Raw genomic sequence first — 20,013 nt, forward strand, 5'->3', positions numbered from 1 at the left:
TTCGGGATAACCACAAAAAAAGACTTAGGCCAGGTCATCGGGTGTTAATTATCTACCAAAAAGGACTTGGGCAGGTTACATAAAGATCGAAAGAAATCATTTACAATATGAGGCAGCAAACAAAATAACCATAATAGTGTGCTAACAGAGGAAACATACAGTTCCCAAAGCATGAACCACTGCAGGATATTGTTTTTGTAATCAGCAAAATCGAGAATCTTCAAGGCATTAATATAGGATGCCAAAAATGTGTTTTAAATGCAAATACCTTTTGCAAATCTCAAATAATTTGCGGCAAACTTTACATGCATCTAAAATCTTTGGGTGGGAAGAATGAACATATTTTTTCCTTTCAAAAGATCAGAACTACAAATTATATGAAAATAGTCAAAAGTATTTCTTTGGGATACTTGAACGAACAAGCAACAAATATGTTGACATAAAAATACCCAGCACTCCGAGAAATATAAAGTTTTTCCCCTACAAAACTCCCTTACATACAAGAGATCTCATTATTCCCACTAGTCTTTGTCTCCTGTGCCAATTGCCACGAATACCAAAGGAGACAAATACGATTGTAATAAAGTTAAAAGGCTCATTTCCCGGCTAAACTGGGGAACTGACCCGGATCCTCAATCCGGGGCTTAGATTGGCCAGCATTACCAGCATCATAACCACCTCTTAAAAAACCTCCACGGTCACCACGACCACGACCCCGGCCCCGACCTCTGCCACCCGAAGAATAGTAGTTTTCCCCTTCCGCAGGCTTTAGAAATTCATTGATGCTTATAGACTTCAGAAGAAAAAAGAAAATTTAATATTAGAAAAAACATGCCAAACATGAACAAAAGCCACATAGATTGTGCTAAAGCCTTCAAATACCTTCCTGATCCTTTCCTCTTTTTCTGCATCTCTTCGTCTGGCAGCTTCTTTCTCTGAACCCTGAAAGAATATGCCACATAAACTATTCGAGTAAGAAACACACAGCTACCAAAACATCAGAAAAAATATGCAGAGAATTACACATACCAAAAAGCACCGCATTTTCATAAGACAGACTTACCAATTTTATAAATACATCATCACTGTTTTTCTTAACTGAGAGTTGCTGCATAGACTCAAATTCCTTTGCATCAACCCTTCTTTCTTCTAACTTCATTGCCATCAAAGCTTTCCGTTTCTCCTCCAACACTTTCTCATACTCATCAAGAGTCATCTCCTATTGCACACGAATCTATTATGAACAAATTGTGTAATAGTGCATTCCCCAGGAAAAAGAGAGACACCTCTTGCATTATATATAAAACGTTTCACTCTTTTGAACTATAAAGTTGTCAAAACAAATATCTTCAGAATTATATAACACCTAGAACCAGCATTCTACATCCTGTGGAACCAAAACCACCTTGAGAAATACACAATCACGGCATAGCCTGCTTGCTGATATTCACAATTAGTTAAACAATCTTGTAACCCAGTGAGAACCACAATTCAATAGTTTCACTTCCCATGAGGCTAATAAGTGGTAATGGAACCTAATTATCAGAAGTATTTTGCAAAGCTGCATTTTACTTTACTTCCCATGTTAAAAAGATATATTAATCAAGCCCCCCAAATGACATAAATAAGAGCCAATTTAAGTGCCCTACATCTATTCACTGATGTACCTTCTCTCTTCCTCTTCTTCCTCTTCAATATAAAGAAGCATCTCTGTTTACTTTATATGCTTCAAAGATATCTTAATCAAGCTCCCAAAAAGGAATAGAAGCTAGGTTTCTCCATTGCATAATAAGAGCCATTTTGGATGGTATAAGTCTGTTCACTCTAGGAGTGCCATAGAATAAGGAAAGGGAGGCTTACCTTGTCCTCTTCCTCCTCTTTCTTCTCTTCAGACTCTGGTGCAGGGATTTCTTGATTGGACTCTTCACTGGGTTTCTGTTCTTCCTGTTTCTCAGGGGTCACAGTCTTCTCTTCCTCTGCACGACTCAGCTCTTCAGGTTCCCTAGGTGCAAAAGAAAACAACCACTTTAGGCTTTGAGTATCAAATCAAGACAACCTGTAGGATTTAAATTCAATTAAAAAGGTTTTAGCAAATATATAAAAAATATCATCAATAATAATTACAAAACATATAATACTGGTAAACTCACTCTGTGAATCCCTGATCTGTAGGAGTACCCCAATTTCCTCGACCAGCGCCTTCTCTCTTAACCTCATAGCTACAAGAAGTTCAACAATCAGTTCAGATTCTCAACCAACTGACAAAAGACAAGGGCATTAAAACTATTAAAATGTATTGAAAAATATGACTTGCAAGAATTACCCTCGTCCAGAACCACTCCGACGTTCATACTGCCTCCGAGGCCTCTGACTTTCATCACCAGCATCATTACCATATCCTCCACGACCACCACGGCCACGGCCCCTTCCATATCCTCGTCCTCTTTCAGATGAACGACCAAATTCTCCATTTTCTTGCCTAGCAGATCCATCCTCCCCACCTTGGTTGAAACCTCCACCATAACCACCACCCAAATATCCATTGCTGTCATTATCATTATTATAACCATTTCGATTAAAACGGTCACCATTGTAGCTGCCACGACCACGATTGCTATAGCCCACATCTTGATTGCGATCTCCTCCTCGCCCGCCTCGACCTCCTCTGCCCACTCCATTTCTCGACTCTCTCACTATCAAGATGAAACAAAACAGTAAATAACCTCTAGTACAGCCATGAATGATTCTCATCTATGAAAACACCAAGGAGTAAATCCATTGCTTCTAATGAAATTACAACATATCAAAAAGTCCAGATAGATCCGAAGAGATAAATCTAACATCCAGCAAATCTAAACAATCACATAAAAAACGCTCAGATGTAAAAATATCAAAGCATGACTATAATGCAAAATATGCAGTAAAGTATAAAGTGAAACTGGATAGCTTGATTTGTGAGTTCACTGAAAGCAGATCGGACACTTGCATCAGGGAGAACAAGTGAAGATGGCCCATCACATCAATCAGAGTCAAACACTCAAAATACAAATCCTTACCAAATATCAATAGCATCATCTTTCAGCGGTAGTTTTTCAAAAAACTTTCACAGGCCAATTGATGTATACAATCAAATAATTTTCCAGTGCAGAACCAGAACCCTAAATGTAGAAAAACCTCAATAAAACGCATTGAGCAAATAATACAGCACAGGTGCCCACATATAAAACGTACTCGAAGAGCAACCTCACTTACCAGAACAAAAAGCAACCAAACGAGATGCTTGAACAACAGATGCATCGACACTCCTATTTGCTTTATTGCCAGCTGCTAATCCTAAACCATCTAAAAACCTAGATTCACTGAAGAGATGGAAACTTGAAAGGTAGGGTATTAAGTAGTCAATAAGAGTCCATTCACACTTTCCCTTCCACCACCTTAATTGCACAAGTCTGAGGGAATAGGCCAAATGCAAGTGACAAGCAATCTCAACCTAACAACCACCCATCGCACCTGACACTTTCAGCTAAAAAATAATCCACACTGGACTACATCACTCACCCTTGGAGGGAAGTTTCTCAAGAGTCAAACCATCTCCAACAAAATAGGGACCCAAGTATCCAGAATACACCTTGTAAAACAACAGACAAGGTAAGCAGAGCTACCATACCAAATCTGCATGGACAATTAAATAGCTTCAAAAGGACTTGACAGCCTTACAACTAGAATGCGTGTAACCCTGTAACCTTGAGTAACTCTGATTGTCAAATATTCAAAATGTAACCTTGAGTAACTCTGATTGCTCATAAAAAAGAAGCAAAGAGCCAATACAACACCCTCAAAAGGACCAAGGTCCAAAACACTCTAAAATACAAATCCTTATCAAATATCAATAGCATCATATTTCAGCAGTAATTTTTCAGAAAACTTTCACAAGCCAATTAATGTATACAATCAAATAATTTTCCAATGAAGAACAAGAACCATAAATGTGCAAAAACCTCAATAAAATGCATTGAGAAAATAATATTGCACAGGTGCCCACATATAAATGTACTCTAAGATCAACCTCACTTTCCAGAACAAAAAGCAACCAAACGAGATGCTTGAATAACAGATGCATCGACACTTCTATTTGCTTTATTGCCAGCTCCTAAATCCTAAACCATCTAAACCTAGATTCACTGATGAGACGGAAACTTGAAAGGGTAGGGTATTAAGTAGTCAATAAGAGTCCATTCACACTTTCCCTTCCACCACCTTAATTGCGCAAATCTGACCTTAATTGCACAAGTCTGAGGGAATAGGCCAAATGCAAGTGACAAGCAATCTCAACCTAACAACCACTCATCGCACCTGACACTTTCAGCTGAAAAACAATCAACACTGGACTACATCACTCAACCTTGGAGGGACGTTTCTCAAACCATCTCCAACAAAATAGGGACCTAAGTATCCAGAATACACGACTTGTAAAACAACAGACTTGGCAAGCCGAGCTATCATACCAACTCTGCATGGACAATTAAATAGCTTCCAAAGGCCATAACAGCATTACAACTAGAATGCTGTAACCGTGTAACCTTGAGTAACTCTGATGGTCAAACATTCAAAATTCATAACGCCCAAAAAAGGCAAAGAGCCAATACAACACCCTCAAAAGAACCAAAACCATCTATAATGCCATATATAGTTGTGGCAAAGAAAAAACCGCAAACTCTGATAACACAACAGCCAAATGCATAAAACCTAGATTTATTAATGAGATGAAAACTTGGAAGAGTAGCGTATTAAGTAGTCAATAAGAGTCTATTCAACTTTCCCTTCCACCACCTTAATTGCACAAGTCTGAGGAATAGGCCAAATGCAAGTGACAATCAATCTTAACCTAACAACCACTCATCGCACCTGACACTTCAGCTGAAAAAACAATCTACACTGGACTACATCACTCAAACTTGGAGGGACGTTTCTCAAACCATTTCCAACAAAATAGGGACCTAAGTATCCGGAATACACTATTTGTGAAATGATAGACTTGGAAAGCCGAGCTACCATACCAAATCTGCATGGACAATTAAATAGCTTCCAAAGGCCTTGACAGCCTTACAACTAAAATGTGTGTAACCTTGAGTAAATTTGATGGTCAAACATTCAAAATGCATATAAAGCCAAAAAAAAGCAAAGATCCAATACAACACCCTCAAAAGGACCAAAACCATCTATAACACCATATATAGTCGTGGCAAAGAAAAAACCCGCAAACTCTGAGAAAACAACAGCCAAATCCATAAAATCTCAAGCGACTTGAATGGCATAAAGCTTCCAGAAACTACAACCCCAATAATCAACAAACAAACCATCCTTAAAAGCTCCACACCGGAAATCTCAATCCACTAAAAGGATATAAAGGTTCAAAAATCCACAACCAAATACGTAAAACACAAACCCTTTACTAACTGAATAACCAGAATCTGAAAACAATTCCATACAATGCAATATGTAAAAATATAATGAAAACAAGGCCAGTGAATGAAACAGCTATCTATACCAACCGGAAAGAAGCAGTTAGTTATACTAACCAGCCTGAGCAGGAGGTAGGGGTTTGGACGGGAGCTTGGCCGGTGCCGTTTGAGCAGGCTGCGAGGCCTTTTTAACCGTCGGCTTCTCCTGATGGACGAAGACGAGCTGCGAGACATCGCCATTGTCGTCATCGCCGAGCAGATCAAACGGATTGGAAGTTGCCATTGCCGCCCGCTTTGAACTGGCTCTGCTCCACTGTCAAAAACAAATCCTTTTTATATATTTATGATAGGAGTTTCTCCTTCAGCGCCATCTGAATTAATTCCGCGGTCTGAGACTCAATAGCATTGCCCAAAATGTTCACAGAGAGTAAAGCTCGCAGTCTGTGTATTGCGCTAGAACATCAACTGAGTGTATTAGGCCCCCTCAAACAACCAGGGTTTTATATAGAAACCCTAGCCAGCCAAGCTATTTTCCACTTAAAATATAAAACCCTAACCTCAAGGGTTCCTGCACTTCATTGCATTTAATCTACCTTTTTAAATAAAATATAAAGAGTTTTCCCTTCCAGTTATGTTGTTGAAAATCGACATTGTCATGTCCGGATTCGTAGCTTTCGTAGTCAAAATTTTTGAGATCGACATTTTGCTGGCTTACATGAAGGAAAGAGAGGTCAATTATGTAAGTTTGTTGTTGTATTAATTTTTGAGATGTAGATCAATTAGTTTGTGCGGGGTTTGCTTTTCACCAGATCAGAGGCCTAAATCTCATAGGGAGGGGGTGAGGATGGGAGCCATTTTTAGGGGGAATCAAATTATTTCAATGGATGTCCAAGTTCGACTAAGCTTCGCACAAATCTCATAGGGAGGGGGTGAGGACGGCAACGACTTTTAGGGGGAATCAAACTATTTCAATGGGTGTCCAAGCTCGACTAAGCTTCGCACAATCTTGGTGATAGCGTGCCACTAGTTAGCAAATTATTCTTCCATGTGACATCGGGTTTGGCCCCGACCTAGGCTCAACCTAGTTTGAAAAAAAAACTTGTTGTTGCACCAAGGCTCCACTCTTTTATGTGGTGAGTATGCTCATGTAAGGGATTCTTGATTGTGGTCAAGAAGTTAAATTGAGTTAGACATCACTTCTCACTTCTAATATTACTTGATCTTACAGCGTAGACATGGATTAGCATGTGTGTTGGGCTCTTCATGTTTATGTTGAGTATGTGGTGGTGCTTCATTGATAAAGTGGTGTCAAACCAAGAGATGTGACAGAGAATAACCCTTGTATTGAGGATTATGAGGCTAAAACTATAGGTGGATTTAAAGAAAGATGAGTGGAGTAAGAGACAATAGATGTTGGGGAACATGAATCTTTTTTCAACATTTTGATAGGGAACTAGCAACCTTCCTGGATATATGCAACAGGCCATAAGCCACATATATCAAAAACTCATAGTTCAGCCTAGGACCGAGGCGTTCGAAGACCACTGGAACTGGAGTCGAGAGTGGTTGGTGCTCATTATTGATGCGACCACAATTAGTTAGCGTTTTGCTATTTTATTAACTATTTAAAGAGTTGGGAGGCCATGGAGTGTTTTGTTGAGTATTTGGTATATTGGAACTTTTTCTTAGTGAAAGGTAGCCCCACCTTTTTTCTCACAGGTGGGAAAACCTATCGTAACTCAGTGGTCAAACCAATAGTGAGGACAACCATCTCTAGCTGCTAATCGCGAATGCAGGCTAACTCATCACCGTTATTCAAGGAAAACCACGCCACCTGGAATAACTCGTTGGTGGTCTATAAGGGGGCAAGCTTTCGCTCCTGCTAGATGCCTCTAGGTCTTGGGGCGATAACCTATTTCCTTATGTCCGAGGACGAAGAGCTTTTAGCCACGCAGAAGCAGTTTTAGGGCATACTCCAGGCCCATAGGTAGCCCCACCTTAAGAGGCAAGTGGACATCATTTTCTTTATTCTAAATATTATTAATACAAGGGATTAACCTACATATTTTATCTCACTTTTCCCTATATCTGGTTGGTTGCACTTATTATCTTTGTATACCTTATGTGTGGTTCAAGTGTTAAGGAACAACACAAGCGATACCATAGCTCTTTCTTATGCTAGCACATCTCCAAATTTTTGTAGATTTGTTTTTTAAGCAAGAGATATATCCAATGTCTTTAGATAACATAGTGATATGTCATTTAGTGGGTAAAACTGCATTTAGAGAATAAAATACATAGGAAATACAAGTGGAATCACTTTGTTAAAAACCCTTGTAACCCCTATTGGTACACCTTCAAGTAGTATTGCATGAGATAACACCTGTATACAAAATCTCACTTCTACATACCTCTGAGTTTACTGGAAGTCCCTTGGTTATACCTTAAAACAACTTTAGATAAACTAATCAGTCATCTTGTTGCTATAGTACACAGAAAACGACACTTAAGGAGATCACTCTCTAGTACTTGGGTAGTTGTGTCATATAGCTAAGGACATGGTTAAGCCTCCTTAGTTAATGCCTTGAGATATAGGGTTGAGCAATAGTATTGAACCCTACAAGTATATTAGAGAATTACAACACCTAACACTCCTCTCTTTAAGACCTTACAAACCCTAGCTTCTACAATTGGCTAGCGAAATTCCTACATATTTTCATATTTGGAGGTTCTTTCACTACAATAATAATCAGTGAAGATTAATACTCCTATAGGAGTAATACTCTTAAGAAGAAAAAAAGTTGGTACTACAAGCACCATTGTGGCAGACCTATCTCAAAATATTCCTTATGTCGTGTTGATTATGTGGGTAAACCTCTTCAATAACTATTTTTTATGGACTTGAGAATGCATTATTAGTGGTATATCTTGAAAGACTCCCCCTGAGCCATTGATCATAGTGAGCTAAGTTGGGCTTAAAATTTTGATTGGATTTTAGGCGGTCCCATGGTCCATACTCACAACATGGCAACAACTAATAACAAACCTGAGGACCTACACACCAAGCACCTAGAATTAGAAACCAAGGTTTTCTAATTCTAGGAGCATTATATCAACATTTAGGAGCATAATTCATGGCATCATTTTCCAAAGGTTGACATGAACAAATTTGATGTTTATGAACTCATAAGTTGGGTTACCCAAATGAAACACTATTTTGTCTCCATGGCATCATTAATGATCTGCATAAACTAAAAGGGGGATTCTTATGTAGATGTAGAATGTTGGCAATGGTGGAAATGGTATAAGAAAACTTATGGAGGTTACATTACTAGACTATAACAATCCTTTATGCTCATTGTGAACGTGACACTCACTATCTAAGATCCCTGACAAAATCAAGTTAGACAAGCACAAACATTAACTATTATATGACCTTTGAGCAATTAGCAATTTGCACATAGGCCTCATCTAATTCCTTTCCAAAGAATGCTTCATTAGTGGTCTTAAGGAAGCAATTAGAGCACATTTCATGATGCAAACACCCAATCACATGGTTGGAAGCTTGTGATGAAGCTAAAGAAGTCGAGATTGTGATAAATGCCCAAACCAAAAGACCCTTATTCCCTATATGTACCCTCATGTGGCCACTACCCGTAGTTCCTCCACCTCTTAACCACTGCAAATCCAAAATTTGTCTCCCAAGGAGATGGTAGAATGTCAATGCTTCAACCTTTGATACAACCGTGACAAGAGGCATTTCAATTGGCACAAATGTAAATAACATTTTTTCCAAATGGATCCATCTCCACAAGACCACTCATAAGGCAATCATATTGGAGATACTCCTAAACAAAACTCAGAGGATGTCACCCCTCCCATAGACGATGAATCCCTTTTGCAAAGAACCCCAAATTTCTTTCCATGCTATGCCTAGTTCCTCAACACCCCAAACTTTGAAATCGATAGGCTACATCAAGCACCACAAAGTTGTTTAGTTGATTGAAAGTGACAATACCCACAATTTTATTCATAGGGGAGTGGGATAAGAAACTTGTGGCGAGTGATAATATGATAAAATGTGGAGGTTAATGTGGAAATGTGAAACTATAGATTTGTAAGTATTATCTCAAATCGATGAAGATGCTAATGTGAGGGGAAGATGGCGAGGATGAAGTATGCAGCAGAAGGTTACGGTTAGGGTTTGCTCTTTTGCAGCGGTTCTCAGACTGGCCGAGGTTTCCCCGCCGGGCTCACACTCCGCTTTCTGTCGCTACTCTCTGCCCTCAGTTTACCTGTCGCGGTCGTTACACCGGAAGCATCTATCCTGAGCGGGTCTCACGGGGTTTTTTTCTCCCTGTCTCCTTAACCGCTCCTCTCGTGGCGTGCCTGCGGTCACTGTGTTGACCGGCTCGAGGGTGTCTGCTTTCCGTTTCCTGCGGTCGAAAGAAGGGCTTCTCCGTTCCAAGGCGCAGCTGTCACCATGGAGGATCTGGATGCCGTTGATTACTCCGATGACCCGTTGGAAGGGGTTTCCATCTGGCGTACCCCTTTTCCACGTCGACCTGCTTATTCAGCTCCGGTTTCTCTCTGGCTGAACCTTCCCGGCCTCCTGTGGTCCTGCCGGACGATCCCCCCACCTGGCCAGCTCTCTCCACTCCGCCGGCTTCTCCGTCCTCACTAGGGTTTGTCTCTGCTTGTCTAAACCCTAACCCTGGTTTAGACCCCCACTTCTCGGGCTCAAACCCTAGTTTTCTGCCTCCGGTTACCGACTTCGCTTCTGCTCCGTACAATTTCACTTCTCTGCACCGTTACTATTACCCTCTAATCTCTGCCCCCCCCCCCCCCCCCCCTTGCACAGCCACCGACCTTCCCACTCTTCTCCGGGTCCGTCTCAGAACAGGGCTCCTCCCTCCCGCCCCCCACAGGGTACAAAGAAGAAACATAAGTGCTTTAAATCCAAGGCTGACGATATATTTTTGCGACTGGAAGAGGACATACAGTGGGGAGAAGCCATGGACTTTGCGGACAGAGTCCTTGTTGGTCGCATCAGAGGAAGAAATTACTCGGCCGCGAGACTAAAGACCTGGGCATCTGAGGTTTGGGGTCACCATCTGGTCGACATCCCATTCGTGCAGACCTTTGTGAGGGGATGGTTCGCCCTTCGTTTCGCTCGTGCCGACCACACAAATTGGGTCCTATCCTCATACTGGCATTTCGAGCATGCCCCGGTTTTGCTGAAGCGTTGGACACCTCTCTTTGACCCTGAGACTGAGCAGATCGGTATTGGACCTGTATGGATTCGACTGCCAGGCCTCCCTCTGCAATACTGGTCCGAAGACATCTTCAAACGGATCGGAAATGCCATCGACACTTATATGGAATATGACAAATCATATCTGCAAACAGGTATGATGGCCTACGCTAGAATTCTAATTAATCTCGACACCAGAGGAGGCCTATTGGAGTACATCACCATCCAATGGCGGGACACATCCCGCAAGCAAATTATTGATTATGAAGGCATTCCATACCGCTGCCGCAGATGTCACAAGGTTGGTCACCTTTTCAGGGACTGCCCCCTCCTCCACAAAAAAAGGGGCCCTGAGCAGATCGGAGATCCGGGTACGACGGAGGATGGACCAACACAGCCCCTGGAAAAGGAAGGAGAACCACCACATCAGCCGGCGAAGGATGCACCAGGCAATCCAAGAGACTTACAGGGCACTTCTGCTACTAAGGCTGCTGATAAGCATCCTGCGGACTCCATTCCAGCCTCGCCTCCTCTGCCCATCAGCTCTGGCACCACTCGAGATGTCGCCTCGACCGCGGGTACGTTCTTCCCTTCTCCATCATCTACATCTGGCATATCTCATATTTTTACATCGCACTCTTGCATGGGTATCTCTCCCCCCCCCTTCCTCCCTGGCTCTCTCCAGTTTCCCCCCCGCCCACAGGGCCTTCCCCCCCCCTCCTCCCTCCTTTGCACGCTTCCCTTCCCCTCACTCTCCCCCTCCCTCTGTCCCCCCTCCCTGATATCCTCCCCCTCCCCTTCCCTCCCTTCCCCCCCCCCCCCCTCCTTACCCCCCCTCTCCCAGTCCTCCATCCCCCCTCCCTCTTCCCCTCGTTACCCTCTGCGATCCAGAACAAAGGGGAAGGATGTCGACGTGATAGGCATTGAACCTTCTCATACTCCGACCTCTTCTAAATCGGCTAGAGGCCGCCCCTCCCGACTCACTAAGGCCAGACATACAGCGGGGGAGGAAGTCCCCTTGGGCGACAACAAACGATTGACAGGGCCCTTAGAGCTAGAGGCGGCCCACAGCCTACCCCTCCATGAAAGTTCTATCCTTTAACTGTCGAGGGGTTGCTAGTCCCCATAAAAAACTAGCCCTTCGAAGGCTGCTCACCTCGACTGCCCTGGATGTGATCTTTCTCCAGGAAACCCTCTGCCCGGCTGACACCCTCATTCCCATTCTGCGCTCTTGGCTTCCGAACTGGACTTTCCATGCTCTGGATGCATCTGGGAGATCCGGGGGTATTGCTATCGGCTTCTGTAACAAATCCTTGGTTCTCCGAAATTCCTGGGGAGGCAGAGGCTACATCGGTATGGACTTATTGGACCGTGCTCTTAACACTGAGTTTTGAATCATCAATGTTTACGGCCCATGTGTGGACAGAGAACCATTTTGGAGAACCTTGTTAGCTTCTGAACTCTTCCGGGCAGACAACATCATACTGGGAGGAGATTTGAACTTCTCCTTGGGTCACTGTGAATCCTGGGGACACTCGGCCCAAGCGGATAACCTGTCCGACTTGATTTCTACCTTACTTGAAGATCATCATTGGGTTGACATCCCTCCTGTCAGATTACATTATACCTGGTCCAATAATAGAAGTGGTGATCAGAGCCTAGCTAGAAGACTAGACAGATTCCTCATAAAAGAGGCTTTCCTCACTCTCCTCCCTCGCATTAGACAGTGGGTTGGATCCGGGGGATTATCTGACCACAGACCTATCTTTCTCGAACTCTCTGAGGAGTCCCCGAGGATTAAAAGCCCTTTTAAATTCAATGCGTCTTGGCTCAAGGACCCCAGCTATCACCAGCTTGTATCGGAGTATTGGAGATCGAATCCTATCATGGAAGAGGAGGAGCATACTACTGGTTTCTTAAGGAAATTATCCGAACTCAAAAGCCTCTCCAGGAATTGGGCACACTTGAAGCGGATTAATGATGATAAGATACTGAAGGAGGCCGAACGAGCCATAGCAACATTTGAGGATTCATCAGATGGCTCCTTCACAGCACCGGGAAACAAGGATCTATATTCTACTCTTATATCCAGGCGCACACAAATCCTAAAGGAAAGAGAAGAGAGCTGGCGCCTTAGGAGTAGAGCCATATGGCTGTCTGAGGGAGACAATAACACCAAGTTCTTCCACAAATTTGCAAATGGTAGAAAAGCCATTAACACCATCTGGGAACTACAAAATGACCAGGGACAGAGGATTTCTGATCAGCAGGGTCTAGCTAGACTTGCAAACGAACATTTCAAATCCATTTACAAGGCACCCGGTATTGCAAACATACTTGAGATAATGAGGGTTGCTGAATACTTCCCCAGATTTGTGGAACAAGAGGATTCAGAGAACCTGACGATGGCTGTATCGAAGGAGGAACTAGAGGCCACCATCAAATGGTTCAAAAAAGACAAGAGTCCTGGACCGGATGGGTGGACCATCGAATTCTTTATAGCATTTTTTGACATACTGGGAGATGATCTACTCAGAATCGTGGAGGACAGTAGGAGGAAAGGTAGTATTCATGCAGCCATCAAGTCCACTTTCATTGCCCTGATTCCGAAATCTGATTCTCCTACCTCCTTTAACGACTTTCGTCCCATCTCTCTCTGTAACGTTCTATATAAAATTATAGCCAAAATTATAGCAAATCGCCTGAAGCCTATACTGTCTGGTCATATAGCCCCCGAACAATTTGCTTTTCTACAACACCGACAAATTCATGAAGCGATTGCCACTGCCCAAGAACTCCTCCACACTCTGAAAACTAAGAAGCAGAAAGGTATGATCCTCAAGGTGGACCTCTCTAAGGCATTTGACAGGGCAAATTGGCTCTACATCAGATTAATCCTCACTCATCTTGGCTTCCCTTTTGCCTACATTAAATGGATTATGAGTTGTATCAAAGATGTTTCCTATAGTGTACTCCTTAACGGTGAAGCTACCCCTTTCTTCCTATCAGAAAGGGGTCTCAGACAGGGTTGTCCCCTCTCCCCGCTACTCTTCCTCCTCATTATGGAAGGTCTGAGCAGAGCCATCAATGCGGCGAAGGACAGACAACAGCTCACTGGTATCAAGATCTCGGATAATTTTTTTCTGACTCATCTTCTGTTTGTTGATGATGTTCTGATCTTTTTAAACGGAAGCATCGGAGATTCTTCAATTATGTACAATATTTTCAAGCTCTTCCAACAGGCTACGGGCATGATGATAAATGAAGGTAAATCCACCATCACCATTATTGGTTGCTCTCAGCATGAGGCGATTTATACTACCCAGCGTTTCCCTTTTTCTGCCCTTAACTTGGATGATGGGCTTAAATATCTGGGCTTCCGTTTAAAGCCCCTCGGGTATAGGATAGCAGACTGGACATGGCTCATTGCAAAAGTGGAGAAAAGATTACAGATCTGGTACCACAAATATCTATCCAGGGCTGGCAGATTAACTCTCATCAAAGCGGTTATCGAGGCCACTCCAGTCTTCTGGATGACGCTTGCATGGATCCCAAAAGGAATACTTAACAGATTACAAAACATTTGTTGCAGATTCTTATGGAAAGGAAATCAACCTGGAAAAACCTTTGCTTGGGTAAAATGGGATCGCATCGCTATTCCTAAACGCTGGGGTGGATGGGGCATAAAAAGGCTTGAGTTATTCTCGAAAGCCTTGGCTGCTAAACTGGGCTGGCAACTCATCAGCTCTAATAGTCTATGGACCCGGGTAGCACTAGCAAAATATATATGGCCTTCAACTTTGATGGACTGGCTCAGACAGTCTCGTCCCCCTGCTAGCAATATCTCCAATATATGGAAGGCAATGATGAATGCTCTCCCCATACTGCGACTTGGTATTACCTGGAGAATTAAGGAAGGAAACGTTGTACGCATTGGATCAGACCCTTGGGTAGGATGTGGAAATGCTCACAGGTTACCTGCCGATTTAATTAGCTACCTAAATGATAGAGGCATCATTTACATCAAACACATCGGCGACCACCTCAACACCTCTATCTTTCAACAAGCTTGGAAAACAGCTAATGATTTGGACATACCTGTACATTGGAGACAAGACTGGCAGCTTTACATTGAAGCCCTCACACAGGCCCACATTCGCTTAACAGAGGAACCTGATGAAATCATCTGGGCCCTTGCCAAGTCTGGTCTTTACTCCCCGAAAGAAGGGTACATCAGCCTTATGGATCCCCATAAACCTCAATCTATTGATCCTACTTGGAAATCCTTCTGGAAACTCAAGGCAGCCCCTCGCACCCGTCTGTTAATGTGGAATATTCTCTTTGACAAAATCCCAACGGGTGCCAATCTGATGAAGAGATCCTTCCACGGCCCCTTCCGATGCCATCTATGTCGTATGGCTGATGAGAACACCGATCATCTCTTCCTGCATTGCCCGTCATCTATAGAGTTATGGAATGGATTATCTGTACACTACCCTTCCTTACTCCCCTGGCGAGGTAACAATATCCAAGAGGCTTGGAACTCATGGTGCCTTGCTCATAAAGGCAAAGCCCTGAACTTGCCTCTCCTTGTCAACTGGGCCATTTGGATAGCTAGGAACCAATCCATTTTCAATCTCAGAGAACCGCACTGGCCATCCATCACTCAGCACATAATCTCAGATTATGATCTCCTTCCAGAAGAGGACCCCGTTGCCCCTCAGCGCATCATTTCCCCGGAAATCATAGACAAATCTAAACCATGGGCTTACTTCGATGGCTCTGCCCAGGAAGCTGGATGTGGAGGGGGACTGATTTTACACCTGAATGATAAACACTGCTACAAAATCCAGGTTAACTTGGGGATGGGCACGAACAACTTTGCCGAACTCTCCTCTGCAAAACACCTCATACATTTTGCATTATCTCATCATTGCACTCACCTGCAGTTATTTGGTGATTCAAAAATCGTTTGTAACTGGCTCAACAATACATCTCAATGCAATGCATATACTCTCAGACATATTCTGGAGGAAGCGCACAGGTTGATAAACATTTTTGACTCTTTTGTCTGTCGTCATATCTACAGGGAACAAAATACGGAGGCTGACCAACTTTCAAAAGAGGCAACGCATCTTCAGGACAATGTCTGGTTGATACAGGAGGAGATTGATGGTATCCACCATCAATATTACCACAGACCGTTTATAGAACAGGGACAAAATTGAGCTCTAAGCTCATGTTTTTTTGAAGGGTTTATTATATAAACATGTATTAGTTTTATTTTTCCATCAGTCGGCTGTAAAAACAGTTTTCATGTATAGACAATCATAGTACTCTCAATGTGAAGAGGACAAATAATATATTTTTTTGCTTCTCTTTTCCCTCTAACTGTAGAGGGCAGTTTTTGATTAACACGGACTACAGACTCCCTGCGAGGAGATCTACCACTCAACAGTCAAATTTTGTAAAGCCTCCATATACATATGCCTCGGCATCTACAAAATGTAATTTCTTAAGTTAATAGAAATTACGATTTTTTCCAAAGGAAAAAAAAGTATTATCTCAAATCTCGCATGTTTAATATGAAATGGGCAGTTATTGCGTCGAGAGACACTGTATAGCGGAGTATAGGTTAGATGTGTAGATGAAAAGTAAGTATGTAAACAATTTTAAATGTGGGTCAAATTAAAATATTAAAAAAAATAAAGTAATAAAAATAATCAAATTCATTTTGTTATATTTTGATTTTGCTAGTAACTTTTGAATAAGTTTTGTTACAATACCATGGGTCAATACCATGGCTTATCAATACTACATGCCCAAAAACCATAACAACCAAAATATTTTATAACAATACAAAATTCTTAACCATGGATATCCTTCCCCACTTTGCCATGGATATTATTAACTTGTAAAAAATAAGCTTTGTTACAATACCATAGGCCAATACCATGACTTATCAATACCACATGCCCAAAACACATAACTTGTTTCATAATCAAAATATTTTACATCAGTATGAAAATATTCTTAACCATAGATATTGACCCTCACTTTTGCCATTGATACTTGTAAATAGGCCTTGTTACAATACCATGGGCTAATACCATGGGTTATCAATACCACATGCCGAAAACTCATAACTTATTTCAGAATCAAAATATTTTACATCAATATGAAAATATTATCACATAAAATTTTCGGAATAATCACATAGAAAAACAATGGGGGGTTTAGAACTTACATCTAATAAATGGATGTTGGATCAAGGGCAAAACTCCTTAACACAACTAGTAAAGAATCTACTCACTGATTGAACATGTGTAAAGAAATATACTCAACTAAAACTCATACCTTCACTATGATAAGCAATTGAATGAAGTCGACGTTTCGAACCATGGTTCATCCTCACGACAAGGATGAAAAACCAATCCCAAATTAGCTATAAATAGCAGAGATGCCCCATGTGCTAGAAGTATCCGTTAGATATTTAGCTGATTAAAATAAATAATTTTAGTTACAAGAAGAACGTTAGACATTAGCTAGGTAAAAAAAATCTTAAAAAACAATAGAATAATTATTAATATTAAACATAGCTGACCGTTAAAAAAAATAGTAAAATAAATAAATAAGTAAAATAATTAATAATAATATTGTTAATAATATATAAAGAGTTTTTCCGAAGAAGTCACATTGAAGAAAGAAAAGTGTGGTTCATCTTCAAGACATGATGAAGAAATAGATCCAGGAAGAGGATTAAATAGGAAGACTAGTCAACCTAACAGCTAGATGAAAACGGTTATGTTTGACTATGAGAGGGAGAAGGGACAGATTGGTAATATTTAATAATAACGGCTATATATGATAATACTCAATTCATATTTATTTATTTATTAATTTTTTTAAATTAATAATAACAATTGAGTATATATATATATATATATATATATATAAATAAATAAATAAATAATACAAAGGATTCTTAATAAACACCCATTCATATTAATAAATAATATAAATGTTAAATTATGTATATATATATATATATATATATAAATATATATAAATTGTTCACTATGAATAAAAATTAATATAAAACTGTATGTTAGGGTTTTATATTATTATTATTATTATTATTAAGATTAAATAATAATAATAACAACTAAATATATAAAAAGCACCTCCTCATATTAACAAATAAAAACAATGTTAAATTGTTTATAAATAATTTATATAAATCACTATGTATAAATATTAATATTACCACAAAATTATTTATAATGCAAGAACAAATTCTATTAGAGAGTTAACAATTATTATTTATATATCAATAATAAATAAATAAAGGCGGAGAGAATTAAGAAGAGAGGGCGGGAATCCAATAGCTACTAATTTTCCAATCGTCATCCCTATTAAAATTACTAGAGGACTTCTTAATTTCAGGACTTCTGATGATGAAAATGGAGAATCTTAACGATAACTCTAGCCTCCTCAATGCATATATGATGCTTGGTCTTCTCTGCATGTTCGGCTAAAGCTGAGGATTTTGTCCTCCCGTGTTAAATATCAGCAACGTGTTCCTTAATCCTCTGGTTTATAGAACGACCAGTTTCACCTACGTAAGAGGTTCCACAGGAACAAGGGATGATATAAACACCTTTCATATCCATGGGGTTTATTTGGTCTTTAACAGACTTGAGGGAACTCCTAATGGTGCTGAGGGGTCTAAAGGTTGAGGAAATATTATGCTTCTTCAGGATTCTCACGATCTTGTCAGTTGTCCCTTGGATGAAGGCGACGTGGACTCCTAAATTGCGGTCGATGGGTTCTTTCATAGTCTTCGGACCTTTGCTCGCTTTGAGGAAGGGTTTGATACCATGCTGCCTACTATAGCCATTATGGACAAAGACATTAAGGAGGTGGGACTTTTCTTTAGAAAAGTGGTCTTCATCAGAAATTCTCAGAGCACGAGTAGCTAACGTGCTGAGAACACCTATATTCTGTGCAAGGAAATGATGGGAACTTGCATGAAGATACTGCTCAGTGTGAGTTTTCTTTCGATATGCCTCATGGGAGAAAGATCCATCAGATTTCCTAGAAACAAGGATATTGAGAAAAGGAAGGCAGCCATTAACCTCACGCTCCATCGTAAACTTGATGGATTTAGATTGATTATTGAGATGCTAGAAAAAGAGATTTAATTTTTCAGGCCCGTGTTGCCAAATGGTGCAGGTGTCATCACCAAATCTTTTTTAAAGCTTAGGTTTAAATAGAGCTGAGGATAAAGCCTTGGATTCAAAATATTCCATGAACAAGTTAGCAACAATAGGGGACAGGCTACGGGCATTATGATAAATGAAGGTAAATCCACCATCACCATTATTGGTTGCTCTCAGCATGAGGCGATTTATACTACCCAGCGTTTCCCTTTTTCTGCCCTTAACTTGGATGATGGGCTTAAATATCTGGGTTTCCGTTTAAAGCCCCTCGGGTATAGGATAGCAGACTGGACATGGCTCATTGCAAAAGTGGAGAAAAGATTATAGATTTGGTACCACAAATATCTATCCAGGGCTGGCAGATTAACTCTCATCAAGGCGGTTATCGAGGCCACTCCAGTCTTCTGGATGATGCTTGCATGGATCCCAAAAGGCATACTTAACAAACTACAAAACATTTGTTGTGGATTCTTATGGAAAGGAAATCAACCTGGAAAAATCTTTGCTTGGGTTAAATGGGATCACATCGCTATTCCTAAACGCTGGGGTGGATGGGGCATAAAAAGGCTTGAGTTATTCTCGAAAGCCTTGGCTGCTAAACTGGGCTGGCAACTCATCAGCTCTAATAATCTCTGGACCTGGGTAGCACTAGCAAAATATATATGGCCTTCAACTTTGATGGACTGGATGAGACAGTCCCGTCCCCCTGCTAGCAATATCTCCAATATATGGAAGGCAATGATGAATGCTCTCCCCATACTGCGACTTGGTATTACCTGGAGAATTAAGGAAGGAAACGTTGTCCACATCGGATCGGACCCTTGGGTAGGATGCGGAAATGCTCACAAGTTACCTGCCGACTTAATCAGCTATCTAAATGATAGAGGCATCATTTACATCAAACACATCGGCGACCACCTCAACACCTCTATCTTTCAACAAGCTTGGAAAACAACTAATGATTTGGACATACATGTACACTGGAGACAAGACTGGAAGCTTTACATTGAAGCCCTCACACAGGCCCACATTCGCTTAACAAAGGAACCTGATGAAATCATCTGGGCCCTTGCCA

General features: G+C 41.1%; 2 protein-coding genes across 2 annotated transcripts; one reads left to right on the forward strand and one right to left on the reverse strand.

Annotated features, from left to right (window-relative positions):
- Positions 1–325: 325 nt before the first annotated feature.
- Positions 326–6,048, reverse strand: LOC149258684 (Hyaluronan / mRNA binding family). Its single transcript, XM_089415786.1, has 7 exons — positions 5,580–6,048; positions 2,324–2,693; positions 2,151–2,219; positions 1,861–2,002; positions 1,064–1,219; positions 883–942; positions 326–793 (listed from the first exon to the last, which is right to left on the reverse strand). Exons 1-7 carry the CDS (start codon positions 5,743–5,745, stop codon positions 596–598), a joined length of 1,161 nt encoding a protein of 386 aa, XP_089271912.1. The 5' UTR covers positions 5,746–6,048; the 3' UTR covers positions 326–595.
- Positions 6,049–10,477: 4,429 nt separating this feature from the next.
- LOC149258685 (uncharacterized) lies at positions 10,478–15,944 on the forward strand. Its single transcript, XM_089429037.1, has 2 exons — positions 10,478–11,294; positions 12,190–15,944. The coding sequence occupies exons 1-2, from the start codon at positions 10,478–10,480 to the stop codon at positions 15,942–15,944; spliced, it is 4,572 nt and encodes a 1,523-aa protein (XP_089285163.1).
- Positions 15,945–20,013: the final 4,069 nt, after the last annotated feature.

The sequence above is a fragment of the Pinus tabuliformis genome, chromosome 6 (genome assembly GCF_031772625.1).
Source record: "Pinus tabuliformis cultivar Carrire ecotype Pingquan chromosome 6, CPIR1, whole genome shotgun sequence".
In the NCBI taxonomy this organism is placed as follows: Eukaryota; Viridiplantae; Streptophyta; class Pinopsida; order Pinales; family Pinaceae; genus Pinus; species Pinus tabuliformis.